General features: G+C 34.2%; 2 protein-coding genes across 2 annotated transcripts; one reads left to right on the top strand and one right to left on the bottom strand.

The window, feature by feature from the left end:
- Window positions 1-796: 796 nt before the first annotated feature.
- Window positions 797-5,601, top strand: LOC126680550 (probable hexosyltransferase MUCI70). Its single transcript, XM_050375687.2, has 7 exons — window positions 797-930; window positions 1,041-1,196; window positions 2,174-2,242; window positions 2,329-2,522; window positions 2,790-3,205; window positions 4,070-4,254; window positions 4,644-5,601. The coding sequence occupies exons 1-7, from the start codon at window positions 840-842 to the stop codon at window positions 5,015-5,017; spliced, it is 1,485 nt and encodes a 494-aa protein (XP_050231644.1). The 5' UTR covers window positions 797-839; the 3' UTR covers window positions 5,018-5,601.
- Window positions 5,602-5,724: 123 nt separating this feature from the next.
- On the bottom strand, window positions 5,725-14,019 carry LOC126680552 (V-type proton ATPase subunit B 2). Its single transcript, XM_050375688.2, has 15 exons — window positions 13,844-14,019; window positions 13,530-13,594; window positions 13,356-13,411; window positions 13,131-13,229; window positions 12,929-12,988; window positions 9,970-10,081; window positions 9,671-9,879; window positions 9,154-9,282; window positions 8,898-9,035; window positions 8,419-8,569; window positions 8,246-8,328; window positions 6,683-6,730; window positions 6,516-6,569; window positions 6,355-6,438; window positions 5,725-6,254 (listed from the first exon to the last, which is right to left on the bottom strand). The coding sequence occupies exons 2-15, from the start codon at window positions 13,585-13,587 to the stop codon at window positions 6,069-6,071; spliced, it is 1,467 nt and encodes a 488-aa protein (XP_050231645.1). The 5' UTR covers window positions 13,588-13,594; window positions 13,844-14,019; the 3' UTR covers window positions 5,725-6,068.
- Window positions 14,020-14,203: the final 184 nt, after the last annotated feature.

Raw genomic sequence — 14,203 nt, 5'->3', positions numbered from 1 at the left:
TATGTAGCACAACTTGTTGATATCTTGTTGATGGTAGTTGGATTTTAAATATTTGTAATTTTATAGTGTTGTATTTATATTAATTTTGTGTTAATCTCAGTCCACATTTGATTGATCTTGTTATCTTATACTGAGATTATAATACTCATATATTAACTATACATGAAGTGAAATAAAAAAAAATTAAAGTTGTATTGAGATGGAATACTAATACAATCATTTTTCGTTGATTTTTGGTTAATTTCTAAATGGCAAAAGATTCAGATTGGCTTTTGTGGTTGGAGCAAAAAAATATTTAAACCTCTGAAGTAGACAACGACTCACTCACTGATGGAATTAGAGGAAGCTTGAGAAGGTCTTAACGCCTCCTAACTTTTAAAAAATGACCCTAACGTTAGTAAAAGGAAATAAATATACCCTCTGTCTAACGGTAGTGTGTTTGAATGTTAATTCGGCTGATGTGGCATACAATTAGCCGTTGCGCTAATGTTTTCGAGTCTCAAAAATGACTCTAATGTTACCAAAGTGGAACAAATATATTCTCCGTCTAATATCGAATGGTAAATTTGTTCTACTTAGGTAATGTTAGAGTCATTTTTGAGACTTGAAAAATATTAGGGGGCAGTTGAGGCACAGAGTAAACATTAAGGTCATTTTTATACCTATTATCTTATCCTTCTTTTTTTATGTAAAAAGTTCAGATAAACCCCCTTAATCAAAAATTAGAACATTTAAGCTTTTATAATCTAAAATTAGATCATTTAAACCCTTATAGTATAAAACTAGAACATTTTATTTTTTTTCTTAATCAGCATTGAGCAATAACAATTTAAGAAAGTATGGAGAGAGAGATCCAAAATTCAGTATCAATGCGGTTAAACAGGAGAGCAGACAGAACCCACAATCAAACTTCTCCTTCACATTCCAAAGGTAAAGAATTGATCTTTGCTTCTGAATTTGTTGTATTTCTTTGTAGTTATGCATTTTTTGGGTGTTCTTGGCGATTTACGTTGATGGGTTATTGTTGTTTGGTTGTTCAGGGAAGTTGGGAAGTGAAATATATCCAATGAAAATTCTGTGGAAGAGAGGGTTTATTAGGTTGGTGTTTGTTGGTGGCATTTTGTGGATGTTTCTCATTCTTCTTGTTCTTCTTTTCCATGTTTGGTCTTGCCAGTCATCCTCTCCTTTCTTTTCAGGTAATTTATGACTACAACTATTTGAGTTTTATGTACAGTGTTGAAGCTTAAGTGTGGTGTTTTGTTTTGCATTATGTGTATTTGATGTGAAAGGCTTTGTCTTGATTGTTCATGCTGTTTTTTTTATTATATTTTCGCGTTAATTGGTCATGTGATTAGGTAATTACGGTTGTTGTTAGTGCGATTTGGGAAATATAAACTTGAATGTAGGATCGGCAACGGTTGTGCCACGTTAATTTTACAATAACTCAACGAATGTTTGCGATATTGGAGTATTTAGTTATTGGTTTTTTTTATCTTTAAATATTCTGACATTGCAAACGTCTCATTGATTTGTTGTATGAATGACGTGATATAACCGTTGCGTTGTGTAATTATTGGTAGGATCGTATAATTGCTAATGAAGCATTAAGACTCGAATTTCTTATTAATTTAAGGCCAATTTACATTTGGATTGATAATGCCGCTATCAGAATGAACATGTTCTTCTTGCTAGATATGTTTAAATCAGTGTTGAATTGCATCAACTAATTTAAATGGTAGCTGATTTGTGATTAGAATGACATTTTTTAAATGTGTCAGCCTCATATAGCTCTTAGTTCTTATTTTCCTTCAGAGTTTCTAAGCATTGGATCTGTATTAGATGAAATTATTTGGATTTTTGTGGACAACTTAGAGACGTAAAATTATCTAGAAATCTACGATAATTTGAAAACATAGTAAATGTGTTCGATTATGTAAAATGTTCCAATCTTTTGCTAATGGGAGCGAAATTATCCAAAGAGGTTGCTATTTTAGCAGGCAGCTTGCAAGAAGTTCGAAAATTGCAAGCAGTGTTTTTATTCTTCTTGAAACAGTTTCTATCAGTAGGATGCTATTTATGCTTCTGTGAAATGTCCTGTAAAATTCAGATCTTCTTTATGAAAGGTAAACTTTCACTTTTATCAATAACATTATGGTGTCTATTTGACATGCAGCTATTTGTAACAAAGAAAGCACGGTGTATAAAGTTTTAAATGTTTGGGGGATTGTTTCACAACAACACCGTAAGACAATGGCAACACCTCTTCTTTCAAGTGTTCATCTCTCTTTAGCTTTAGTAAGTGATGCTATTTATTTTGCTATCTGTTAGGTTGTGCAATCCCTGTTGCCAATAATCCTGACAAAATAGTTATTCCAGAAGGAAGAACCGTCGACACAATTGTTAAGAATCTCTCATATATTTTGGAGGATGAGCCTTTAGAGAATGGGTCTCAGCCATTATTTGGAGGACATCAAAACTGGTTGCAAAGAGAGGAGAGCTATAAATTAAATTCTTCAATGAAGGTAACCCCAAATACCCAAGAATTTCAGTCTTATACTGTCTCAAGTCTTAGGTTTTTTTTTCTTAGCTTGAGATTAGAAAAACTAGTCATAATCCTCATTTCATGGCATGTATACTAGTTAGTATACTATTATGAAGTGAATGCTAAAGGAGAAAGATATGCTTTTTATGATTCCCAAACTTAGTGGAAGTATAAATTTTATGTCTTTTGATTACATCATTAATTTAACTTGAATTTCTTATTGTCCATTGCACATTCTTCTTTTCAGGTTCATTGTGGATTTATACGTAATGGTGGTTCTGAAATGGATCCCATGGACATTAAATATGTTAAGAAGTGTAGGTTTGTGGTTGCATCGGGAATATTTGATGGATATGACATCCCTCATCAACCTTCAAATATAAGTGATCGTTCTAAGGAAATATTTTGCTTTCTTATGGTGGTCGACGAGGTATCGCTTGATTTTATAAAGGAAAATACCACCGTTAGCAAAGACGGTAATGGAGGACAATGGGTGGGTATATGGCGTCTTATTCTGCTAAAGCATCCACCATATGATGAGCCTAGAAGGAATGGTAAAGTTCCGAAGATTTTAACCCACAGATTATTTCCTCAAGCACAATATAGCATATGGATCGATGGTAAAATGGAGCTGATAGTTGATCCATTGTTAATTCTTGAAAGGTACTACTGCATATTTTTTCTAAATATTTATATAATTATTATTTTAGATGCCAAATACTTAGATGAATTTCACTTTTAGCCTAATAGCAATGATATATGATACGTGCGTTAAATGTAATCAAAGTTCATGTCTCTTTTTAACTAACAAACTGTTACTAATAATTAACTCATGTCCATGCAATAATGTCTATTAGCTATTGCTATTGCAACAAAATGTTTGAACTGTTCCTAGTGGTCCAGGTTATCTATTAAAAACCCACACTTCTGTACATTATTGAGGGTGAAAAAGACAGTCTATTAAATTTAAAGTAGAAACAGAGGTTCACTTTCTGTAAGTTGTAGGTATTGCACTTACCTAGGTTACTTTGGTCATGATAATCATACATTGAAGTTTGTCGCTTGGTCTGCAGTAATGCAAAGTCTGACTAAAAGATAAAATTTGTTAGAAATGAAGTGAGATTGCTGGAACAAAGTGAAAATTTAAAAACAATAGCGTATCATTTTTTCTGCTTGAATGAGAATCTTGTAGAGCTTGGTCTTTTCAGATGTCTTTCTTAATTTCGTAAATATGAAAAATGGCATTCGTGTTTCTTTTATGTGTCGAAGCTTTATACTGCTATATTGTCTTCATTCTCTGTTCTCTGCATTTCAATTATTATTTTGGTTCATTACTTAATTTGTACTGCCACCAAATGACTGTCAGGACAATCTGCGACACTTGTATGCTATAAATAGTATTTCCCTGAGTAGGTTGTACCTATTGAAGTTATGTTTTTGATCTATAGTCATGCAACACGAGCCCTAATTGTTCATGATATTGAAGTGAAATTAGCTAAGATTATATGAACTTATTATCACCTGCAGATATTTATGGCGAGGGAAGAATACATTTTCCATAGCTCAACACAAACACCATCGCAGTATATACGAGGAAGCTGATTCAAACAAGCGGAGAAAAAGATATGCCCGACCTCTCATTGATCTCCAAATGAAGATTTATTTTTATGAGGGAATGGAGCCTTGGAGTTCAAAGAAAAGCACCATTAGTGGTAAGAATTTCTCTTTGAGACGTTTAAGCATGGGTGCAACTTAAGGGCTTGTTGGCTTTTTCCTCTTATTTCTTATAAAAAAAAATTCTTGTATCCTAGCATTTAAGGTGTCGATGTCCCCTATAAAATTTGATCTCCTAGTACATTTGTCACTTAACTTCTTCATGGGATGGGATGATGAATTCATGCCATATGAGGAAGACCACTGAATATACCATGTGAACAATTAAAAGTTATAACACTGGGTGCTTTAGATATAGCTAGCCATATAGAATTAATTCTTATGGAATAATCTACTATAATGCTGCTCATGAAAGCTGCATACATGAACATTCTAGCGAAAATTTGTTGTTTTTCATATCCGTTGACTAGAATTCATCAAAATGCAGATGTGCCTGAGGGGGCTATTATCGTAAGGGAGCATACACCGCTGACAAACTTGTTTAGTTGCTTGTGGTTCAATGAGGTCCACCTCTTCACTCCACGCGACCAGTTGAGTTTCGGCTATGTTGTGTTCAGATTAGGTGACGCATTCAAATTTTTTATGTTTCCGAATTGCGAGTACAACTCTTTGTTTGTATTGCATCCACACACTAGAGAGCATTCTTCGAAGGTAGAATGGGTAAAAAATTTAAAGGAGTTTACGGGTAGTGGAAGCAGCATGAAGGAGAGCAGAGGTGGGTTAGGATTGTGGACTCCTTATCCTGGAAACGTAGATTCAGTTGTCCTGCCACAAATTCCACGAAAATCAAAAGCAGGCTAAGAACATGTTTTCATTTTTCAGTGACCTTGTAAACTACGATATGATTTTTATTCTAAAAGATATTATGGAAAGGAAGCATTTGAGAAAAGGATAGGGAAACGTCGGTTATGTGAAGTCATGGGATGATAAAAATTTCAGCACTAAGATTATATTTGGGTGAATCAGAGTCAGGAGATCAAATAGCCAAATCTTTTGATTTTTGAAGAACAAGAGCTCGGGTATCGTTAGAAGCTTGCTCGGTATAAAGGAGAGACCTAATTATGTCTGCGAACTCTGCTTTTGCTGTTAACGGCCTTGAAAATTTTATTCTGCTGCAAGAAGGTTTAAAGGGTTTATCGCTTTGGTACAGCTACTGTATAGTTCTGCTTTTGTTTTTCCTTTTGCAATGTTTAACATTTTCCACTTCAGAGCAGGATATATGACTGGTATTATCGATTTGTTGTCAGAAAAGGACGAGTTGAACAGGATTGCCTTGGTTACGGATCTCAGACAAGACCTGTGCTTAAATTTCATTTTTTGTTGTATTGCATTTTGGTGATGAAGAGAGATTAAGTTAATCAAATTCACCATTATGCGTTCTCTAATTAAGGCTTTACTCAAATCCACATTACAATAATTCAAAAACAGAAGAGTTCATTCTGATGAAAATCTTCTAAGAATTCAAAATCCTGTTTTATGGGTCAAATAATGCGTAAATATACTATGAATGAGTGAATAAATATGTGTATAAATTTAAATAGAATTCAATTCCCTCAAAAATATAAGAATCCTTGGTCTCATTACAAGAAGGTAAGAGGAATCACAAATAAAACAAGAATGACAAGAATACCTTCAAATGTAAAGCAGCCTCCATTTGAATATCACCAACTAATAAATAGATTACAAGATGAAAGAAATCACTCCTCACTGGAAAGAATATAAAGGAACATCTGACGATGAACCCAAATGGAAAACCGCCTTTATTCTTCTGCATAATTTAGGAGAGTTGCGGCAAAATCAACAAATCACAGCTCATCCAAATAATTTAAGCAATCCTTCATAAACTCATTTCTCAATTAGCTGAATCGCGGCTGTAGTACTGGTCCAGAGTCTTTGCTGGGATACGGTGGAGTAACTCTCGAGGAAAGATACGGAGCAAGGTCCAGGCTAAATCAAGCGACTGAAAGATGTTGCGAGTGTCATAAGCTCCTTGAGCAACAAACTTCCTCTCGAATTTGTCCAGGAACTCTAAATATAGCTGTTATTTCAGAATGAACGGCGTCAGTTTTTTTTAATTCAACCACATGTCAGTTAATCAAATGAACTGTTCAAAAGTGCAACAACAATTCTACACTGACCAAGTCTTCAGAAGAAAGAGCTTCTTCTCCAACAACAGCTTTCATTGCCTGAACATCCTTCCCAATTGCATAATTTGCATATAGCTGATATATTTAACAGTTAGACAACCAAAAACAAGACAATAAACTGAATGCAAGAGGACATATATATCCAATCAAACCTGGTTCGACACATCAGCATGGTCCCTGCGAGTCATCCCCTCACCAATGGCACTCTGCCATAAAACCAATAAAGATTATTTAGCTTACATTCCATGACTTTTGTTGCTTCAGTGATACCATCATTGTTTTATTGTTTTTAGAATCCAAATGGGAGATTAATCCTTACCTTCATCAGACGAGACAGAGATGGAAGGACATTGATTGGAGGATATATCTGACCATTTAAAAAAAAAATCAGCTTTCTATTAGATATCAATCCCAAAGTCTATACTTGAATGAAACAGCAAGCCATCAAGAGTCCAATTTTTGTTGTGTAGCATTAAAATTATTGATTGACTATTAATAAGAGGGAAATATTAAATATAGCTCCATGCCCGCGGAGCGGCATACTGAAAGAAAGAAATGATTTACTCTAACAAATAAAACCTTACCGAAATAACATAAGAGCACCTCAAGGTAGTTGTCACACCGGTGAAGGATGATAAAAGAAAAAAGACCACTAAAAAAACTTAAGATTGGCTTAGAGTGTTAAGTCCACATAAAATAGATTTGTTAAAACCATAGTTATTAAATGCGAAAGGCGACCCGAGGCGACAAGGGTCAAAAAGCCTGAGGCGCAAGGCGTGGGGCGAGGCGAAAGCCTTTTGGAGAAAAGGCGATATATATATATATATATATATTAATTATATATATGTAAACCCTATGCATTTTAAAAAAAATCAAATATAATTCAAAAGTTCAAAAGTACTAATCAAATTATTAAAGTCTAAGTTAAAAGATAACTAATTATCAATGCAATAATGGCTTTGAAAAAGAAAGGACCCGTTGAAGAAGAAAAGAGAGTCTTTGCGTGAAGAAGAAGAATTGGAATATGTATGGTTGTGTTTCTAATTTTGTTAATCTAGTATTATACTTATACTAGGTTAAAATATTAGAAAAATAGGTTAAAAAGGTGGCCCAGCAGCTTTTTTAAATGTGTTTAGGGCTTAATTACACTTAAAAAGCCCATAAAAACAGATTAGCATTTAATTTTTTTTAAAAAAAAACACTAAACAGCCCTGAAATCACAGAGGCGAGCGCCTCTGGCCTCTCGCCTCCCAACTGAGGCGGCAAAGGCGGTCGCCTTTGCGACATCGCCCGCCTTTGGCCATGTGAGGCGACTCAGCCCTCGCCTGAGTCGCCTCTCGCCTGAGGCGCGCCTTTAATAACTATGGTTAAAACTAGTCATTTGGGTGGTTGGCCCCCAACTTTAGCAATGTTGGACATTCTTCACACCCCCCCTCATGGGACTTCACATCATGTTGTCACTTGAAAGCAAAACTCCCCTGAAACTGAATTGTGATTAACGCGCAGTGGCAACACCAGACCAGGCCGTTGGGACTGTACATCCAGATGGATTTGGGGCAACCATATGCAAAATAACTACAACTAGTTATTTGGGTGGTTGGCCTCTCACCACTATAAAAATTCATTATATTTTATTTACTTTCGCAATGTGGAACATTATTAACATGCACGCTCTAGTATGATTGTTTCAGAAGGGGAAATTCATTACAGAATTTAACAGAGGCTTGTAACACAATCACAAGAGCTACAATTCCAAATCACAGGTCAACTAACATAATAACGTCTGCAGCATGACAAAGGATCAACTTGATATTCAGGTTCATTTCCAAGTAGTATTTATCATTATCGAACAAAAATGCTAACATTTCTAACTTAACCTTACCTGTCTATTCTGGAGCTGTCTATCAATGTAAATTTGTCCCTCTGTAATATATCCCGTAAGATCTGGGGTGGGATGTGTGATATCTGGTCAAATGCAGATATCAAGTTAAGACAATCTATTCGAACAAAAGAAAAATAGTATCTAAAAGATCAGTGTGATTTATCACGCATTACCATCATTTGGCATAGTTAAAATTGGAATTTGGGTGATGGAACCTTTTCGTCCCTCAATACGTCCAGCACGCTCATATATAGTGGCCAAATCAGTATACATATACCCAGGATATCCACGCCTTCCAGGTACTTCCTCTCGAGCAGCAGACACCTGTAGCAGTAATCAAAATTTTGTTTCATGCAAACAGTCTCAAGCAAATGCTTTACTATCTTATAAAGTACGTATTTAAATTATTTCAAAATCAAATTTCAAAAAAACAAGAGTCAAAATAAGCCATATAAAACATCTCAATAATTTTTTTGAGGATCATCAGCTATCAGAAACTGAAAAGGGGTGATAATTCAACTATTCATCTTTTGAACAAAGATTGATAATTTACATGACAGAAGATTTTGCGTCACCATTACTGGAAAAACTAAAAACTGCCCTCAATGTACGTCGGGACAATGAAAAGATATTGACTCATTTGTCATCTCACCTCACGAAGAGCATCAGCATAAGAACTCATATCCGTGAGTATGACAAGGACATGCTTCCCACATTCATATGCCAAATATTCTGCAGTAGTAAGAGCGATACGAGGTGTAATAATACGTTCAATTGTAGGGTCATTTGCCTGCATGAGAGGGAGGCAGAATCAAATTTCAGGAACAAATATCTTTATAATTTACAGATATTAGCAAACAAAACATACAATTCTTGGGATATCACATTGCAGAGAAGTTAAACATTACCAAGTTCAGAAATAGGGTTACTCTCTCCATTGAACCATTCTCCTCAAAATCACGTTTAAAAAATTGTGCAGTCTCCATGTTTACACCCATAGCTGCAAATACAATGGCAAAATTGTCCTCTTCTCCATCCTGAAAATTCACAAAGCAGGTTCATATCTCAGATAAGACTTGATTTCATATTTTCTAATTTTCTTTTGAAATTTGTAGCTTCTCGAAAAATAAGGTTCGGGAAAAGCTGGATTTCTAGCTTCTCCATAAGCTGGTTTTGAAAAAGCAGATTCTGAAAATCTAAAAACTAAAAGCTGTGCAAACTGGGTCTGAATAGTATACCATAACCTTAGATACTAAACAGATGGTGTCATAGTGATAAATTATGATACCGCGGTACTACTTGATTCACACTGTTATATTATTTATAAAGACAAACTGCCATCACCAACTATTTACCAAAACAAAAAACAAAAAGATCACTTAAATTATGATTTTGTTAAACATCATGTAAGAGTGCTAAATGTACCTCAAGAAGATTGTCCGACTTTTCCAATCTCTTTACAAGACCTGCCTGGCGACATATTTGTGCAGCTATTTCATTATGGGGAAGACCAGCAGCAGAAAACAGAGGGATCTTCTGTCCTCTTGCTATAGAATTCATGACATCAATTGTTGAGATTCCAGTCTGTATCATCTCTTCCGGATATGTTCTCTCACTAGGGTTAATAGAACTCCCTGCAACAAGAATATATTACTTTCACGGACATGGGGTGATATGCGAATAAGTAGCAAAAACTGAATCACTTGCTCCACTACTTAAATTACCAGAGATGTCCAAATATGCTTCTGGCAAAATAGGAGGGCCATTATCAATAGGCTTTCCAGAACCATTAAAAATACGCCCAAGCATATCCAATGATACAGGAGTCTTCAGAACCTATAAAAGAGGACATGTAAAAAAAGTGTGAAAAACGCGGGCTTAAAGCACATAAGTGAAATGAAAAAACTACATCATCAGAAGGAATTCTAAAGATCACAAAGAAAAAGTTCAAGAGAACTACTTTCAACTTTCAAGAGGTTGAATACACAGTAGACACTTACCAATAATGTATTATGTTAATTTCTCATAGAAACAAAAATATCTTGTTCAGCATAACTATTCCAAAAATGATAACCTCAAAGAAATTGACAGAAAAATGCAATGTTACATCAATCTAAAACTGACTTTATTCCCTGCTAAAAGAATATGAGGGACAAAGTAGAAAACAGAGCAATGTCTCTTGTTTGATCCCCATACAAAGTGAAATTCATTACATGATATGTGAAGGGTAATACACATTCCTGGTAAGTGAGACAACTAAACTTCATTTTTCCTACTATGCTCTCATTGTTTTATTTAAAATCAAAATTTTACTATTAAGTATTACTCCCTCCGTCCCAATACAGTTGTCCACTTTGAGAAATTTTTTTGTCCCAAAACTCTTGTCCCCTTTCAAAAAGTAACTAATTTTTACACTCAATTTTTCTATATTACCCCTATTTAAAATGCACTAATGAATAAAGTGAAAGTAAATTGCATGTGGACCCTATATTAAATAGGGGTATTATAAGAAAAGTAAGTAAAATTTTATAAAACCTATACACAATAATTGTTTTTCTTAAACTGTGTGATAAAGGCAAAGTGGACAACTCTATTGGGACGGAGGGAGTATTAATAAGCATCTCATATGCAATCTTGATCCTGTAAACAAAATTGATCCTGTTATCAATATTAACCATAGCTAATGTTTTCTAAGATTCTTTCTAAGAGTACCCGCTCTCCTTTTACAGTAATTTAATACATGGCAATCATAATGGTAAAGAATAAGACTAATGACATATGCACAGATATATGGCTTGCAATACAGATTATACAATATGATACAGAATCATAAACAGATGGGGTACATGGTAGATAATTTGAAGTATCAAGTCTATTTTCCTATTAATAGTTCTCTTTAGAACCTCCTCAATCCAAACAAACAGTACTTCATCTTGTCTGCTCTCATCTTTAGTTTCCCCCCAAACATATCAAAAGTATCAAGCCCATACCCACTCTCATCATCTCCCTTTCCTTCTCCTACATATAGCCGAACTAGGATTCAATCATCTCTTCTTTAAAAGGTAAATTAGTTCCAAGACTTCCAAAAAGGCGCAAAGTGACAGAACTAAATAGAAAGGCACTCGCAAATGTGTCCAACAACCTTGGGATGAGCATTCGGTCAGTTCGACTAAAATTGAATAGAATTCATCCAAACTGAATTATAATATACCTTTAACTGAACCGACCGAGATTCATATATCTAATCGAATCAAAAATTAAAATTTCAAAAAATAGAAAACTAAACCAACCTCGGTTAATTCAGTCAATTCGGTCAAAACAAGTTAATTTTTAAGTGATATAAAAAAAATAAAAAAATAGGTCAATTTTCAATTAATTTGGTTAACCAAATTTTAGAAACTTGATCAAAAGTTCAAAACCAAACTAAATTGTATCATTTACCCAATTGAATTAACTGAAAATCAAAATTTATAAAAATCTCAAACCAAATTAACTGAAATATAGTCCGTTTGATCGGTTAATTCAGTAATTCCAAAGTTTTGCTCACCCATGCCGAAGAATTTGCTAACTAGTGTTAGTTGGCACATGGCAATCCACAAGTATCCAAATCATAGTAACCAGAATTCGCTCTTGGTATCATGAACTAGGACCTGCGTCCAATTCACGGGAGTCTGAAGTACCAGATCACTTTGGAACACGCAGTTGAACTTCACACTAGGAGCTCCCATAAAAAGACAACGCAGCCGATGTTTTGGTTTCTTTTTTGTATCTTAATGCTAATCATTTTCTATGAAGCACCGGCATACAGACACGGCGAACGCGATGTTTATAAAAAATGAGGCATGAACACGGCGGGAACACGGTAAGTAATATATATAGTTATAGAAATAAGAAAGAAATTAAAATAAGAGAAATAAATCAAACTGTTTGTTTTGTGTTTAAATTGAAGAAACAAGAAAGATATTAGAAAAATGGGATTAACAACATCGGCTGCGTTTTCTAATTTCTAATTCTGAAAAAATTAATAAACATATTTTGTTTCCGTTCCCGTAACACAACCCAAACTGCACCACGTACATGGTAACATTGATCCAAATTCAACCATCTCTATCATGTGTTAATTGTTATAATTTCGTCTACAAGTAAATGAAAAAACTAAAAGTGGAAGCAATGACCGCCCATACGTCTCAACAGTCTCATATGTTATGATCATTTCTTTTTGAAGCTTTATGAGTTGTTCTTATGTCTAAAATGATTCTTTTCTTATGATATAGCAAATGAAAAAAGCTATCTCATAGGTATCAACATTCAGATGAGTTATGGTATTCTTTTTCTCCAAAGTTTTCCAGTTGTTCTAAACTTTAGGAATTAAATCAGTAGGTTATATACTACAAAAACTATTATTCACAATAAAACAAGAGAAATTTATATCCATAGGAATCAATTTTTCAGATTGATATATATAGGCTGTTCCTTAAACTATACTTTTTAAACCTGATTCAACAATAAACAGTTAGCATCTAGAACAATCTTGAAAACTGAATGTACAATACCAAACAAATGCATGGTGCATATAAAATAATCACTGCTGGGGCAGCTTCAGCGGAGATTATTGTATGAACTTAATAACTATTCCTTCATTTTGGGCATGAAAAAACTAAACATAAATGTTAAACTTCGTACCTCTCCGGTAAATTGGACTGTAGTGAATTTGTTGTCAATCCCAGATGTTCCTTCAAAAACCTACTCCAGAAGACAACAAAGAGATAATGCATTCTGCAATTAAGCCTATGAACTAATTTAACATAACTCAGAGCAAATGAGAAATGCCAACAATTTCTAAACCTAATAAAACATTGACAACGAGAAAAGCAACACAAATCACCTGAACGACAGCTTTCTCGCCATCAACTTCAAGAACTTGACCACGACGTGTGGTTCCATCCCCTAATCGAATATTAACGATCTCTTGATATTTCGGTCCCTAACACAAGAATTTAGATAATGCCACCACTCATTACTACAATACCGCAACAAGAAATAACGAAAAATAAAAAATACACGATGTTTTTCACTTTAAGAAGAAAAACAGTTATTGCTTCGTTGGTACCTTAACTTTTTCGAGTATAACAAGAGGTCCAGCAACTCCGGACACAGTTCTATACTCTACAATACAAAGAACACGAAACAAATTCACATCATAGAAACAATTCAGTAAATATTGTGAATCAAATTAAGTTTCATGAATCAAATTCTAAAAACAAAGCATGATCATCATACACACCCATTCCAATCTCCAAAGTTTCCTCCTCCAAACTGTGATTATTCTGCTCCATACCCATTTTCAATCTGCATTCACAGTTCCAAAACACAACAAATCAGCAGTTTCAAGTGAATAATAACAATAATTGTGTCAGCATTTTCAATGAGATCGAAGATTCAAACTTGGCACGAAATGAAGTCAAAACTCAAAACCCAGACCAACAATTATCTTGAAAATCGTGAAATCAACACCCAAATAATCAGATTGTAAAAATTGAATATAAAAACTGTAATTGAGTTCGATCAAACACATATATCAACATAGCAAGAACTCACTGTTTCAAATGAAATTGGGGTTTATGAAAAGGGAATTTTGAGTAGAGAGAAGTTAAATTTCAATTGGGTATGATTGATATTTTTTTGGATCTAAATGAGCTTTATTTTAATTTTCCCAGATTTATGATACAATAATGACAATCTAATAACAGAGAGAGCCAATGGACAGAATGGAAGAGAGAGAGAGAAAATATGAGGTTATTATATTACACTAAAATTACCCCCCAAAATATCCTTAGGTTGGTTTCAACTATATTATACTAGTCGTAATCCCGCGCATTTGCGCGGAATCAAATTATTTTAAATTTAGATGATAATCTAAATAAAAATGTCATATAAATAATAATTCTAGTAATGAAT

Source organism: Mercurialis annua, linkage group LG5 (assembly GCF_937616625.2).
Source record: "Mercurialis annua linkage group LG5, ddMerAnnu1.2, whole genome shotgun sequence".
Taxonomy (NCBI): domain Eukaryota; kingdom Viridiplantae; phylum Streptophyta; class Magnoliopsida; order Malpighiales; family Euphorbiaceae; genus Mercurialis; species Mercurialis annua.
This window is presented reverse-complemented; position numbering and strand designations above follow the sequence as displayed.

Bases quoted from the DNA above. Each gene is read 5' to 3' on its own strand.
- LOC126680550 (XM_050375687.2), top strand. From the start codon at position 840: ATGGAGAGAGAGATCCAAAATTCAGTATCAATGCGGTTAAACAGGAGA. The intron at 2,243-2,328 runs GTAAGACAATGG...GCTATCTGTTAG, and splicing joins GATTGTTTCACAACAACACC to GTTGTGCAATCCCTGTTGCC. The intron at 3,206-4,069 runs GTACTACTGCAT...TATCACCTGCAG, and splicing joins CCATTGTTAATTCTTGAAAG to ATATTTATGGCGAGGGAAGA.
- LOC126680552 (XM_050375688.2), bottom strand. From the start codon at position 13,587: ATGGGTATGGAGCAGAATAATCACAGTTTGGAGGAGGAAACTTTGGAG. The intron at 10,082-12,928 runs GTACGAAGTTTA...CCTCTTTTATAG, and splicing joins CAGTCCAATTTACCGGAGAG to GTTCTGAAGACTCCTGTATC. The intron at 9,283-9,670 runs GTACATTTAGCA...GTGAATTTTCAG, and splicing joins AGTCGGACAATCTTCTTGAG to GATGGAGAAGAGGACAATTT.